General features: G+C 42.3%; 1 protein-coding gene across 2 annotated transcripts; it reads right to left on the minus strand.

Annotated features, from left to right (window-relative positions):
* Window positions 1–910: 910 nt before the first annotated feature.
* LOC147147348 (guanine nucleotide-binding protein G(q) subunit alpha) lies at window positions 911–14,829 on the minus strand. Of its 2 annotated transcripts, XM_086030028.1 has the most exons (8): window positions 14,211–14,829; window positions 13,851–14,101; window positions 8,430–8,614; window positions 6,313–6,467; window positions 5,517–5,645; window positions 4,161–4,290; window positions 3,937–4,090; window positions 911–3,435 (listed from the first exon to the last, which is right to left on the minus strand). In XM_086030028.1, exons 2-8 carry the CDS (start codon window positions 13,984–13,986, stop codon window positions 3,245–3,247), a joined length of 1,080 nt encoding a protein of 359 aa, XP_085886154.1. In that variant the 5' UTR covers window positions 13,987–14,101; window positions 14,211–14,829; the 3' UTR covers window positions 911–3,244. The 2 variants fall into 2 exon arrangements, with proteins under 2 accessions (XP_085886154.1, XP_085886153.1); XM_086030027.1 differs by having other exon boundaries at window positions 13,851–14,829.
* Between the last annotated feature and the right edge of the window lie 928 nt (window positions 14,830–15,757).

Consider the following 15,757-nt stretch of genomic DNA (forward strand, 5'->3'; position numbering starts at 1 on the left):
ACCCTAACCCTAGTTTGAAACCCTAATCTTGTTTGAAACCCTAGTTTTAAACCCTAACCCTAGTTTGAAACCCTAGTTTGAAACCCTAACCCTAGTTTGAAACCCTATTCCTAGTTTGAAACCCTAACCCTAGTTGGGCCTGTTTGGATAAAATGCGTCACTAATTCTCCTGTCTCTAAACAAAGACAATTAGCTACCTGCTGATGCTACCTGCTGGCATGGAAGAGTACTACAATGTTTCAATGTAGCAACTACATGATTCTGCTGCCAGGCGCTAGACCGCACAGGCACACAAATTTCCCACGGAACGCACACAGTTTGAAAAACACTGCTGTACAGTATATTGGGCCGCCTCAACTCCTCTCAGCTCATCAACCCTATTATTGGTAGTTCCTTGCAGAGAATGAAGATAAGAATATAGGACTGTGAATACAGTGGACCCCCGCATACTCCCGGATCGCTGTAAATTCACTTGTTCGTGAAGTTTTAAAACTTCAAATTGTGTGTGTGGGGGGGGGGACCCGGGGGGGACCCCTACTTTTCATGGAAAACGCTTATTATACACAGATTTTCACAATTAGCAGGTCTGCATGTTTCCGTACATGTATTGGTGCACATTTGTATTCAATCCGTTGCCCTGATGAGTGATTTCACCCAGAGGCGGGGTGGCCATCGGGAATTTCAGGAAAATATTTCAGTTTTCCCGAATAGCTGGTGTATTTCTGGGCCGGTCCTGGCTATGATGATCCCCCACCTCTTAGTGAAAATAAAATGAAGCACAATTATTTTTTTTATCCCACATTTCTTTGTCATCTACGAGTGTTCTGTCGAGAAATCTTTTTTTTTTTTTTTTTTACATTTTGAATAATGCGAGTATATGATAATCAGTGAACAAAATTGTGACTCGAAGCACTGGGCATGGCAATGCATCATCATATTCCTCTTTATGTATTTCTGAAGCTGAACAATGTTTCTTTGCTGAGAAATAAAACGGCCAAAAAACACAAAATGTACATTCTCCTCTTATAAAAGGAAACGGAAAAACATGTAAATAACACATTTGCTTTCAGAAAAAAAAAAAAAAGAATTAGCCATTAGACGTACAATACAATTACCGGTACACAGATACATATTTTTTTCCAATACCGCACATTCAATCTGCCAAAAAAAAAAAAAAAATCATTATTACAAAGCCAACAAAGACGCTGCCATTTATATATTTATATATATATATTTATATATATATAAATGGCAAGAGAGAGAGAGAGAGAGAGAGAAAGAGAGAGAGTATGTACAATGATTATAGCATTCATAATTGCACTATGCCTCAATACATGTAAAATTACAGGCTTGTGTTCTTGGGAACAAATCAAAAAATACTCCAAAGTGACTCGAGGGGGAGGACGGTAGGGCCAATCAGAAACTTTGGTACAAACGTTTAGAACACTTTGCCCTCTTTCAACCTAGCAACAGTCAAGACAGCTGGGCTGTAATTGGACAGCCCTAAATCTGACAGGTGATAGGAGGGGCAGGGCTTGTGGCTAAACACACATCCATCCATCCATTATCTGTACCGCTTCTCCTCACAAGGGTCGCGGGGCGTGCTGGAGCCTATCCCAGCTGTCTTTGGGCAGTAGGCGGGGGACACCCTGAACTGGTTGCCAGCCAATCGCAGGGCACACAGAGACAAACAACCGCACTCACAATCACACCTAGGGGCAATTTTAGAGTATCCAATCAACTTACCATGCATGTTTTTGGAATGTGGGAGGAAACCGGAGTGCCCGGAGAAAACCCACGCAGGCACGGGGAGAACATGCAAACTCCACACAGGGAGGCCGGAGCCGGGATCGAACCCACAACCTTTGAACTGTGAGGCGGACGTGCTAACCAGTCGACCACCGTGCCGCCCGCTAAACACACATTGAGCTCCAAAACGGCGCATGTGTGTGTGAAATTGGTTGCTTTTGGCATCGGACAACAAACACACACACACACACACAAACACAATAAAACGTGTGAATGTGGCACAGTTGAAACATCCATTTTCATCTAACGTCACGTAACTCCTAACGTTATTTTGAACACCTCAGCCAGAAGTAGGCGGCAGGGAAGCTACCCAAAATGCATACGGAACCAAAGCTGCACTCACATAGAAAGCCTTTTGAGGGTTTTTTTTTTTTCCCGATATACTTGATATCCATCTTAAGGTCCATGTACTAGTATGCTCTTTGACCACACTAGTGAGACACTTCGGTGCACTAGAATAACTGTCTAACTAGTTCAAAAAAAAAATTCCACTACTGTATGACATTTCTGCACACGACTAGGACAATTTTGCAATAACAGTACAACTAGATACTAATATGAAAAACTACTAAGGTCATTTTGGTGCAATTAGTTGGTTCCAGGAGGGTACGAGTCCTTGAGATACCAACTAGTTGGGCCTAGTAATGTTACGAGTACAGCGCAATAGTTTACCAATATGGTTTAATTGCATACTAGTGGGTCAAAAGTAGTACGAGTTGCGGAAAAGTTAGTGTGCTATAGTTGTTGTTTCAATATACTGAACGGTCTTACTTGGGTGTACTGTACTAGTACTTTAAGATGGATAGCAAAAATATGTCTTTCTACACCGCAAAGTCTGGAGTTGTGAGTGTCCACTGAACAGTTGACTACTTTCCACCTTGAATTGACTGTGTCAAAATTACATTTTTTAACATTCACTAAACTTTGAAAAAAAGATGACATTTTACTGAGTAAAACAGAAGAGAATATTTACCGGTAGGTGTTTAGATAATCAATATTTTTGTGAAATTGTTGTTTTGTCACAAAAAAAAAAAAAATGACGGTGAATATTAGTGTAGTCTAGACGGGTAGTTGTAGTTCAGTATGCATTTCGGGTCGGCGGGGGCGGTGGTACCAACATGATCAGGATTCACATCCATATCAAATCAAATACTTTTAAAATCACAGTTTTTGCCTTTTGTTTTTTTTTTTTATTATTATTATGAGTCAGTCAAAAGTGACTTTTTATTTTTTTTTTTTAAAAAGGAATGCAAACCTTTTATTCTCCTTTTTTTTTTCTATAAATTCTTAATTAAATAGCAACATAACATTTCATTTAATTCGCTTGCCTCCTGACAACCAACACATGGCAAATAAATTAGTATTCGATGCAAGCATTTGATTTGGATTTGTGAGTGTGATGCATCTCTTGACAGATCGAGCCAGTCCTTATGCGTTACACCAGGTTGTATTCCTTCAGGTTGAGCTGCAGGATGGTGTCCTTGACGGCGGCAAACACAAAGCGGATGTTCTCCGTGTCGGTGGCGCAGGTGAAGTGCGAGTAGATGATTTTGTCGCTGTCGGGGTTCAGGTCCACGAACATCTTCAGGATGAACTCGCGGCCTGCCTGCGGGTCCCTCTGGGGACCTGGAAGGAGCAAGAAGAAGAAGAAAAAATGAGGAGGGGGGTGGTCTTGGGGGAAAGCAGCACTTTTACACAGAATTGTTGTACCGTGCGAAAGGTATCAGTATAGAATGGGGTTTAGAGTCCAAATCGCAAATTTGCCCGCTTCTGAGGTACAGTACCTGTTAGGGCTGAACATTGAATCAAATTGCAATTACATTCACTTTTTAACTCGTTCAGCCCTAGTACCTGCTATATCGCGGTTCAAAGTTCACACCCTTGTTCTATGAGATTTGTAACGCCCTTGTAAGATGAAAATCAATATGTCTTCTAAATTTGCGGGAATGGCGCAGTGGACCAAAACTTTGCCCGCTTCTGGAGGTAGTATCAGAGGCAACCAACATGCCCTTCTGATGCCTTGTTTTGTTGAAAGCAATTGTCTCTGTCTAGGTGTGTGAAACAAAATGGATGACGCGCAGATTCGGAGGTTCCGTAATCTACGCTCGTCTCGCCGGTCTTACTCACCGTCGTACTCCGGGAAGTAGTCGACCAGATGAGAGTACATGATCTTCTCCTCCAGCAGATCCTTCTTGTTGAGGAACAGGATGACGGAGGAGTTCTGGAACCACGGGTACGTGATGATTGTCCTGAAGAGCGCTTTGCTCTCCTCCATGCGGTTCTGAAAAGAATGCATCCGTCTGAGGTCGCACCGTGCAAAACGGCGGCCATGTTGACCCCACTGGGATTACCTCGTTGTCCGACTCCACCAGAACTTGGTCGTATTCGCTGAGCGCCACCAGGAACATGATGGACGTGACGTTCTCGAAACAGTGGATCCACTTCCTCCTCTCTGACCGCTGACCGCCCACGTCCACCATCCTGTCAATAGGCGGCCGTTGCACTTGTTAGACTAACCCCCTCGCCGCTACATAAGAAATGAAACTGAAGCATATGAGGACAGTGGTACATTGACTTGTGAGATTCATTTGTTCCATGACCAAGTTTCTAACTCAATTTACTCATAGTGATTGGGGTCAAGCCCCACCGCAAACAGCAAAAATCGACAACCATCACCACCACTCAAAAATGGGTTTGTCACAGCTGATAGATGCCGCCATGGCCTTCACACAAAAACAGTGCCTCTAGCAAGTTTTTCAGCAAAAATAAATAAAAATGATCTGCGACAGGGTGAATGCGCAAATGACAAACCACGACTATACAGGGGTTCGCTGCATTTCAAATCCATTTTCCCTATTGAAATGAACCGTAATTACTCCATTGAAGCCACTCAAAACACAGCACATTTTTTCCCTCTGTATTTAGGATTCCTACACCTGCAGGCAAGTTCAATTCAAGACTTTTTAAAATTCGCTTTGAAATTCAATTTGAGACCAGCTTTGCATGGCTGCCAATGTCCCTTGTTGTCAAATGTTGCTGCAGTCCAGAAATTGGTGTCAAGCAGCTCTCAAGAGTCCCAAATAAAACCACATCACTGTTGGTTACTGTGATAGCGTGATATTACTTTAAGTCATTCCGTAATTTTTTTGAATAAGAATGTTATTTATTATGAGATTTGAGACTATTTAGAATCATAAAAGCCTACTGTGTTAACATTTTGTAAGACGTGTGCAAGAATGTCTTTTAAGACTAAAGAACTGCAAGAACAGTGTAATGTATAAAAAAACATTTTAAAAAATACAAGTGAATGTAAGGAAATAAACTGGTTTTACGAAGTGTACTTACTGTACGTTGGGACAGTACGTGTGCCTTGAAGGGGCGTGGCACTGTGAGCGATGTAAGGAGCTCAAGTCTTGTAGGCAAGTTAATCTGTGCGTGTTTTGCAAGATGTGGCCTACAGCAGCTCCTTGAAAGTGTTCTAATTCTGTATTTGTATGTTTGTCGCGTTCAATAAATGGCTGAAATTGCAACTGCGGCTCTCAGCGGTTATACCTGAAGCTTGCTTGTACCTCTAATTTTGGCTCACAACACACACACAAGGAAGAAACAAAATTGACCAAATAATGGCTAGAGACTCCAAAAAGCCTCCTAAGGTGGGTCGCTCCTACTGTAAGACAAGGTATCATTGTAAATCTGCCAGATGGCACCTGAATATGACGCTTTGCAGGTCAAAGGGGTACTCAATGATGCCCGTGGTGGGGACGCGGACTCTCAGCACGTCCTGTTGAGTGGGCAAGTAGGAGCTCTCTGCGATCCTGTCCAAAGCGTTCAGGTAACTGTGGGGAGAAAAGTGTGAAAGTGGACCTCATTTCAGTATAAGTGCATATGCTCTTTCCACAAATTACCGCATGCCCATATGAATGTTTGTGCCGCTATTACAGCTGTCACAGAGTTGCATGTTCATGACCTTCATTACTGAATCTTACTTGTATTTCTAATTAAATCATTTTTACTTGATGGCCTTTAAATTGAATTTTAATACAAAAGATATCCCATAAATAAAGGCGTAATACTACAAGAATAAAGTAATTTTTTTTATACGGATTCTAAAATATATAAGGCAGTCATGATTCTCTGGAATAAAGTTGTTAGAGGTTTAAAGAATTACAACGGCAGAATCGCATACGCTGCCCGCTTTCTACGCAAGCCACATGGTGCATTCAGGGTACTTTCACAACCTCTGAAACTTGTAAACGCACCGCGCCGTTCTGCACATTAATCGGTTTTCTTCGATTTGAACATTTTAAAGCACGATTAAATTTCGATTAATCGTTGTTATTTTTTATTATATTTTATTATTCATTATCTGGGGTTATGCATCGCTCCAATAAAACTAACACTAATAATTTATGTTTGCACTGGCAAAAAAAAATTAAAAAAAAAAAATTAAAAAAAAAAAAGTCTAGCACAGTTGGACATTTAAACTGTCCATTCATCACTCACTATTTGGTTGAGTCGGACAGCTGGTATTCCCTCCTCCTGTCGTAGCACTCCTGGATGCCCGGGTCGTTCCACAAGCTCTTGATAGCGTCTACGTAAGGATTCACAAACATGATGACCTTCTCCACGTCCACTTCTCTCACCACGTTGGCGTTCGCCTGGAAGATGGGAGGAGGAGGGGGGTGAAGTAACACCATCAAGTCTTATTATTAGTTATGCTAATTATGAACAATTCTATATTGAGTCTTCACACCCTGAGGCTTGACATGGACCAAATATCGGAATCCCAAATCACATCTAGCCAATTGAGGGCAAAGTTTGGGCCGGCCCAGTTGCTGCTTTTGTAATGTGATTTTCCTGATAAATGTGACACCTCATTTGTGTGCAATTAGGGCTAATCGGCATAATCACTTGGAATCCAAAATGAGGTTACTACATTGCAACCAATTACACGGTTAGGAGACATTTCATTAGGTACTCCTGCACAACCCAGTGAGATGTGCAGTGCAAATGTTATATTTGGTTCCCTTATAAGACACAGTGCAGAACTACACCAAAATAATGTTGTTGTATTACCGGTAATCGAAAGCTAACATTGTGTGCGTTTACACATTACACATTCTTTCATCTGAAAAATAGAATGTGTGGTCCGGAGTAATATAATTTATTATGGTCATCTACAACCAAGCATTTGTCATTCTCCATCTTTTTCTGCATTCAGGAAAATAGGGTGTGAAAAAACATTGTTTTGCCTCTGAATTCACTGCACGGGCCCTTTATTTTATATTTCCCCAAGAAAATGCATTATCTTTTATAAACCGTATGTAATGTTCTTTTCAGAAGCCAGTGAAGGATCAAAATGACGGTAAGGCAAGTTACTACATAGTGTTGCTTTTAACCCACCAAAAGCGCTCAATAGTCTGTATTCAGCATGTATTAAGTTAACATTCTTAAAAGAAGAAGCACCTCACCCGACAATGCGGTGCACGAGCAGACCGGACGCTCATGCAACAGCTTTGCTAAATAATTGATCAGGGCTTCCAATCTCCATAAAAGCTTCCGGTCATTGAGGGTGGGCACAAATGCAGGACTCTTTGTTTCCACTTCCTGTCAAGTCGGGGTGCAAATAGTATTTTTGAACTGTGGGGACGAAGCTGTCAGCAAATGATTTCTACTCAATTAATTCATTATTTCAGAGTAATTTTGGACTGTTTGCATTTATTTTACTTAAAAGTTGCTATACAAAATACCATTACATAGGCTATAAGAATGAAAGACACTAAAGCTACTCTATAGCCGAAAAGGCTTTTAGTTGACATGGCAAATTTTAAATTAACAAAATTAAATAAAACTAAAAAAAAATGTTTGCAGGGATAACAGGAATATGCTCATAATCTGTTTTTTAAAAACCTGAATAAGACCTTTTTGTTACCCGGATATTGGGTCATGTAAACCCGATCAGAATACCTCCTTTGAAAGGAACATTGTTTTGTGTTGTGTGTGTGTATTGTTTTGTACAGGAAGTACTTGTATGCGCGGTGAATAGCGGCGATGCTACTCGTAGCGAGAAGTGAGGCCACCGGCGTCCGTCTTATGTTGCCACTCACTAAGCGAACCGAACTTGAATACATTGATTTCTCTGTGGCATTTTACGCTATTTTCTGTCTCTAGGGTAAAAAATAACACAGTTTGTATTCGGCAACTTGCCGAAAATACGCAAGCAAGGTAAACAACCATGGCAAAATTTGGAGACGCAGCACAACAGCACACTTTTGGAACGAGCAGGAAACAGACTGCTTTATTCCTGTGCTGATTGACATGAATGTGTGTTTTATTGATGGTAGCAAGACAGTCCTAGTACGAATGATAATCCGTGATACTACGGGGGAACAATGTCTACTGACAAGAGGTTACTGTACATGAGGATAGAGGACAAATGCCCCCAGTTTATCTGCAGACGGCGTGAAATGCAGCACCGCGAGAACACAGGAAGTGTCAGAAAAGGGCAGGAAGTGATGATGGGATGGCTGCTCTGAGTGAGATAGACAACGCTAAAAATACAAAAACACTCTTCCTCTGCTCCTCCTGCACATTTTGGGTCCTTTATTTTGTAGGTTTACCGTATTGTGCTCATATTTGTAGGGGATCTTGAGCGTCTCCATGGCCCTGATCATGGACTGCATGGCAGTGAAGATGTTCTGGTACACCAGCTTGGTGAAGCCCCGCTTGTCCTCGTCAGAGTAGCCGGCGCCGTGGATGATCCTCATCTGCTTGATGAACGTGCTCTTGCCGCTCTCGCCTGTGCCTGGAAAACCGAAAGAAAAAGAAAAAAGAATTTTTAACCCCCAATTTTTGCCGGGCCACAGTTCTGTATGAAAAGCAATGACGCAGAACCGGCCAAATTCGCCTGTGATTTCTTTGCCCTCGAAGGTACTGTAGTATCAGAGCTGTTAAAGAGGGAATCAATAGAAAAATACATTCGGTAAAATGCTTGAGAGGGGAAAAAAAAAAAATAGGAATAAAACATGGGCTGAATCGAATCCTCGAGTAATTCGGGTACCTCGGACCAAAAAAATGCTCAAGGCATTTGTTCTGCCTCGACTAACCGCTTATTTACGTGTACACTGTCAGAAAGAAGTAGTCAAGCTAACGGCAGTAACTACTGTTCATGCTATGCATGATAGATAATATGGACATCAATGCCTTGGTACACTTTTATTTTGACATTTCAGCGTCACGGCTGACTTGAAACATCTTCTAGACTGTTTGGGGACGTCGCAAACTGTTGCTACCAACGTCAACAACACGTCGTCCTGACATAACCTTTCATCGCTAATTAAGAGCGCTAAAAAAACAACTTCATGGGCATGGTTTTGACGCGCAGCAATGAAGGGGTCTGGAACTCAGGAAAGAGGCTTTGAACAAAACAGGGAAATATAGAGCACGTCTCAGGTGCCAAACTTCCGACATTTTCTTTTTTTGGCATACTTGGCCTTGGAATTTCTTGATGGAGCTCACTTTGCTTTACCTTTATACACAGACTCCTGTTCTGGTTCAGATACTACTTTCGGAGGTGCAAAACTGGAGAACGTTTTATACTTAACAGAACAGTCCTGTTTTTGGCTAGCGCTAAAATGGTGTCAAAGAAGCTAAAACATGATCTAACATGAAATTACGGAGTCCAACTGGTCCAAATCCAACCCCTGATTGATTAAGAGGCAACTCCAAAAGAATCCTTCGGTCTATACTGTGGCTGCTCATCTCCAAGCGCCGACAGGAACTATTTGGGTGTGAAGAGTTGGGGGTAGTTTCTCTCTGGTTGGCAGGCCAACAAAACAGACTGACTCAACCTCGCCGCCAACTCTTCAATGGTTTTGGCAAGTGACAAGTGAGAGAATGTGCGTGTGTTGTTTTTTTTGTAAGATGTCGGCGGCCAAGAGAGTGCGACACATTCCGTCATTACAGTCAAGAACATTACTCTGCACTCCATAATTTGGACTATTTTGGCCAGATTAGCCTCTGCAACAACAGATAGAAAGGCCATTCTGGAGCCTGAAAACACAAACATTTAACCACAGGTCCTAAAGTAGACGTTAGCGTAAAGATGAAAGAAACGGTATGAAAATCTTCCTATCGAGATTATAGGGAACAAAATGATCATCACTATCATCACAATACTGCTACAATAAATATAATTTTTTTTAAAAATGGGAGCTACACGCACCGGGAGCATATTACAATTGAGAATTACCTTGATCGGCAATAAGGAAGATTAACAATCGATAAAGAGAGATATTTTGACGTTAATTGTAGATGGCTGTAGTGTCTTTTAAAAATAGTCACCATGTTGAAATAGTAGGCTGGTCTTACTTGTCTCCACCTGCTTTACACATTCACCTATAATTACACATCTCATTCACCTCAATGACAAGAACCAGTAGTCGAGGACACTAGCAACAGGTGTTGTGCAATAGCTAATGCCTTTCAGCAGCTAACCTAAGAATAGACAATCTAGTTTTAATACAAAGTGGAACAGTGAGGAGAAATGTTAAATAGTATCAATGGGAGTTTTGGGCGCGCAAAAAAACCCACCATGGACACGGGTTACAGTACTCCTGTGTGACATAAATCTTAGTATGGTAATAGGACACTGTAACGATGTAGTGGCTCGTGTATCTGACCTTCAATCAGCTGTTTAGAGCTGGTCCAGCGAGTCGTCCACCTTTTTGGCATAAAAACTTCCCACGTCAAGTTTTTGACACACAAATCAACAGTGGAGGAGGTAATAATAATGAAGACGTAATTGGAGGCAGCATAGCAGATGGTTGATTCCCCGACCCCCCCTTTCTGGATATGAATTGAACAGAAATAGTGACGTGTCGGACCATGGTTGAGGATGCTGAATGTCTGACAGTTGAATATTTACAACAGATGTTTTACCTGAAACTATTCCATTGGACCAGCTTTAACTTTGATTATGATTTTCAAGAACAATTCTCAACCCAACAAGAGTCGGGTACATTTTTTACTCACTAGTACAAGTGACCTGTTTTTTTTTTGTTTTTTTTAATGCTAAAAACTACGACGAAAGATATCCAAAGATAGACACAACTACTCGTATTGCAGCATTGTTAGCCGGGTGCGACATCTTTGAAAGTTTTCTAAACGTAGGACACAACCACCAAGCTTGTGCGACATTCATTCCATGAAGAAGTAACAGTGTCAAATGTCTTCCTTCGTATTAGACGTGTGATGCAATGCTACTGAGACACTTTGCAGATGTTATCCATCCGCCCATTTTCTATACCGACTCTTTTCTTCAGGGACACTGGGTGGAGCTGATGCTGGACAAATGCGGATTACGCCATCAAATGACCACCCGTTTGTTTTTAACTCATTCACTCACAAACATTTTCAAATTTTTTTGAAAAAGTACAAATATGTTCATGGGATTGAATAGCTGGACTCTGAAAAGACAAATAAATATGTCAAACGCGGAAAATGAATTAATGGCCCTAGCAGACGTGGTTTTCACAAATTTACAGATTTGAATGACGCTAACAGCTGTTTATAGTATGTCAAGATTGAAGTTGATTTGAAGTTTGAAGTGAACATTAAAAAAAAAAACGTTTTTGTAAACATCAATGATAGTTACAGACTTCAATTGTAACATTTGTTTTTGTAAAAAACACGGATAATATCGGAATGAATGAACCCAACATCCATGTTTATATAAAAAAAAAACTGCAGACAATTCAGTCTTCAGACTAGCATCGATTTGAAACAGTGCAGGCAATTTTAAGTGAATCTATGTAACCAAAGGTAATTCTTCTTCAATGAGCATAATGTGTTTTTGCAGCAGATTCAAGAAAAAAACAATGACACATAACTCTATGTTTTACATGTGTGCATGTTTCTTACATGTTTGTTTTACAGTTTCGGTTCATGCAGTATGCCCCTTTAGCCAAGAAGTAACTTAGTTCATCAGCACGCACTAGCTGGGGGTGAGAAGCCTCCTTTAAAGTCCCCTCTGAAGACTAAAACACGGAATGCTGCTTTTTGCACGTGACGTGGGCGAGTATTTCTCACGGCCTCTGGCGCCAGTCCTGCTTCGCCACCTTCAAATCAACTTTGCTGCCCCCCACCCCCCCCCCCCCCCCCCCCCCCACGAGGAAGTAAGAAAGGCAGGCAACAAGATCCAGAGGAGAGAGCCTGGCACTCTCTCGCCACAAGTGTGGTCATCACATCTAATGGGCTTTTTGCTTGCCAATTCAATTCACCGGACGTTATAGTGAGTAAATGATTTGATGAAAAAAAAAACAGTATGACTAACAGACACAGGTAGGATTTAGAAGAGATTATGTTTAAATCATTGCATTGGAATAGTTTATACAGGTATGAAACTAAAGCGAATGCATTCATTGTTCATGCCCCTGCTAAATCACAGACTGTTATGCTTTATCCATAAATTATTATCTATGGGTTTTTACAGTATACTGCACAGGCAAGGATGGATTTAGAGATTCACGTATTCAGCGTACTACCACGTTATGCCACAACATGCTGGGCAGCACTGAGCTCTTAAGGAAGAAATGCAGTTTGATTAACAGCAAGAAGAAGCGACAGATAAGAACCCCCTCCCCCCCACAAATAACGCTGCATAATACTTGTTCCCACAGAGCAGAGAAAATGTGTCTATGAGTATTGCTGCATGCTCTGTTTGTGTGTGTTGCTGCTCTGTTTATGGTAAAGTAGCAGTTCTTTGATGGATTTATGTTACATCTACAGTGTGAACTTATCCCCGGTGATAAACGAGGTCATTGGAACTGCTCTGAATGCATCGTAATGATAAACATTTCCCCGCCCCTGCGCTTTACACTGCACACTTGTGACATAGTCTAATCATTACACGGCATGTCCTTCATCCGAAGAAGCAGACTTTGGCCCATGACTCCTTCAAGTCCACTCGTACAGGTTGTCAGCCAAGTATGCAACGGCAGTAGTTTTATTTCACTCTAACCACTTCCAGTTATTCAAATGAAGCATAGCATGGAACAACACTGAAGTATTGCATGTTGCATTTTGGCTCCATGTTTGATTCCAGACTTACAGGTATATAGACTGCCATTTGAGCATGTATTCAATATCCCGCTTAAGGGCTGTGTACTAGCATGCTTTTTTTCAGCACACTAGTACAACAACTGTCTTGGTAATAATGTTCATTCCACTACTAGTATCTTATTAAACCTTACTAGGTAACTGCTCTGCTGCACTGGGAACACTACTAGGTTCAAGTAGTTGTCATGTTTCATGAATTAGTAGCCTCCTGGACCCTACATGTCGCGCCCAAAAAAACACCAGTAGTTTTGCATTACCAGTAACATGTAGTGTAACATGTCCAAATAGTGTGCAGAATCATCATACGGTAGTGGAAGAACGTTACCGGTGAGGCACAGTCGGCTTACTAGTGCACCCCAGTCCTACAACAATTATGATATACTTGCTATTCCGCCTAAGGTCCATGTACTAGTTTGATCTTTGTCCTCATAAACCAGACAACTTCAGCATACAAGTTGTACAAGTACATGTTACTAGTAAGCATAACTACATGGTAGTAGTACTACCACCAACAACAATATAACACAGTTAACATCCACCACTTCACTAGTAGAACTAGTTACGAACATGTCAACTAGTAAACAGTTTTGTCGCACGAGAAACATATGCCAATAGAAAGCCAAATTTGTTTTATTAGTATGTAGAAATGTCATGCCGTAGTAGGGGGAAAAATACGACAAGACGTAAGTACAGTAGTCGGTTCTACTAGTGGTGAATTGTCTTCTAAAAACAAAGAGCGTACTAGTACATCATGAACCATCAGCTGCATACGGATTTCCATGGACCTGTCAATCCGTGCACTGGACTCCCAAAATCTCCCACGCAACTTGACACAGGTGAGAGCACCCATTCATAAAGCCCGACAAAGCACGTACTAGATAGATCAAATGTTGGTTTAAAATGGGCTTCAAACTCTTGCTTACCGAGCAGCAACAGTTTGAGCTCCCGCCGCGCGTCTCTCTTGTCCCGGCGGAGCTGCCTCTCGATCTCGTCGTTGATCCTCCGGGCTTCCTTCGCCTCCTCGCTGAGGCAACACGCCATGATGGATTCCAGGGTCATTCTTTATCACTTTTCTCGTTTTCACTCGCTACGGTCAACGGGTCTCACTGATTTGGTCCCGAAGAGGCCGGTGCGAGGGCGGCGAACAGGCCGAGGAAGGCGTTCATGCAGTGGCCTGCAAATGACGGAGCTGCCGTTGGTGGTGAAAATTGGGATATTTGAGAAATGGACGAAATCCTGTTGTTCTCCTTCTTCCCCCACCTCCACCGCCTTCCCAGACGCACCTTTCTCACAATACAGTCCACTCGAGTGCTATCTTAATTGGTGTAATCTGCTTCGCCGTCTCCGGGTGGTCAACAGATCCGTTTACGACACATCCTGAGCGGGATCTCGTTAAGCGTTGCCACCCGCGCCACCGATACCTCCTTTCCCCACCCTCGCCACTCTTTCCGTTAAAAAAAATCCCCCGTCTTCAACTGCGTGGGCACCGGGAGACGCACACGGACATACCCACCACCGTGCATCTATTTCCACTGTCTTCCCTTCTTCTTTTCCCCCCGTGGCTCCACTCCCCGGGCGTGGTAACGCAAAAATATGGCGGACTTTCACTTCCAATCCGCAAGGCAAAAAAAAAGGATACGATCACACTGTGCCCTCGCTCACAAACGCCACACAACGACACTGAGTGTCAGTGAAAGCTCGTCGCAAAGCCAAGCGGCCTCCATGGCTCTGACAAGTGGGGTGAAAACGACGGCGTGCCGACTCTGGTCGCCTTTTTTTTTCACCCTTTCCACTCCACGGTTGTCTTCGCGTGTTTTTATGACAGAGGCCGTCTGTGGTCCACTCCTCCTCGGCTGTGTGGTTCCGTGACGTCGACCTCCACATCCAGCCAGGGAGGGGTAGCGAGGCCGGGGGCGTGGTGCGGCCAACAAGCGCCACTCATGGGTTTGATTTGGGCTCCCCACCCCCGCCATCCATAGAAGCACTGCTCCATAAAATGTGAATGGAGGGTCCAGCAAGGTGGCCTACATTGTGTAGGGACGTGCATACTCATTGGAAATTTCATCAGGAAAATATAAAATATATGGTTTTCTATAAAGAATGCGACGTCCTGATATCCTGTTTAAGGTCGTTGATGTACTAGTATGCATTTGTCTTTAAGACAGTTCAGTGCACAATTGTGTCCTATTAGGCCTACTAATATTTTTCCACCACTGCCTGTATTACATACACACTGCCTGCTAGTAGGCCAACTTTGCCAAGCTAGTTGGACAACTCTTACTAGAAAGCATAGTTAATTCATGCTCAACACCGTCAATCATATGGCAGCAGGATGTGTCCTGCCTAGAAAAGGTGGTATTCATATAGCCAATCTAAGGATATATACAGGAGTAGATTACTGTTATGTCTACATGTGCTGCTGATAACATCTGTGAACACCTTGTTGCCAGTGGACGTTGCATACAGTGCAGGGGGTGTGTGGCTTTAGCATATTCACAGGAAAGGAATTAAGTCTTGCTAACAGTTCACCCCTTTAAATGAGCACTTGGTTAGTGGTTCACCCAAGGAGACAGCATTTGAACCTGCAACCCTTCAGTCATTTGACAACCTGCTCTACAAACTACAGTCACATTAAATTAGGACATAATTACACTGCTGCTTGTAATCAAAGGTTCACTTAGTTAAGCTCAGCAATGTCATGTTCAGATAAAAGGTTGGAAACTTCTCTGGCTGAGGCCAATAAAACCTTAATCCTCAAAATTCCAATAAAGTATTAATCTTTATTTTCTTATTAGATCGTACAAGGCTAGACAACTGGTGGGGGGGGTCA

This window comes from Filicampus tigris, chromosome 5 (genome assembly GCF_054856515.1).
Source record: "Filicampus tigris isolate MCC_2025a chromosome 5, RoL_Ftig_1.0, whole genome shotgun sequence".
NCBI classification, from domain to species: Eukaryota; Metazoa; Chordata; class Actinopteri; order Syngnathiformes; family Syngnathidae; genus Filicampus; species Filicampus tigris.

Coding starts and splice junctions, on each gene's coding strand:
- LOC147147348 (XM_086030028.1), bottom strand. CDS start 13,986: ATGACCCTGGAATCCATCATGGCGTGTTGCCTCAGCGAGGAGGCGAAG. Junction 4,291..5,516: donor CTGCAAAGCGTCATATTCAG/GTGCCATCTGGC, acceptor GCCTATTGACAG/GATGGTGGACGTGGGCGGTC. Junction 4,091..4,160: donor TGGTGGAGTCGGACAACGAG/GTAATCCCAGTG, acceptor CATTCTTTTCAG/AACCGCATGGAGGAGAGCAA.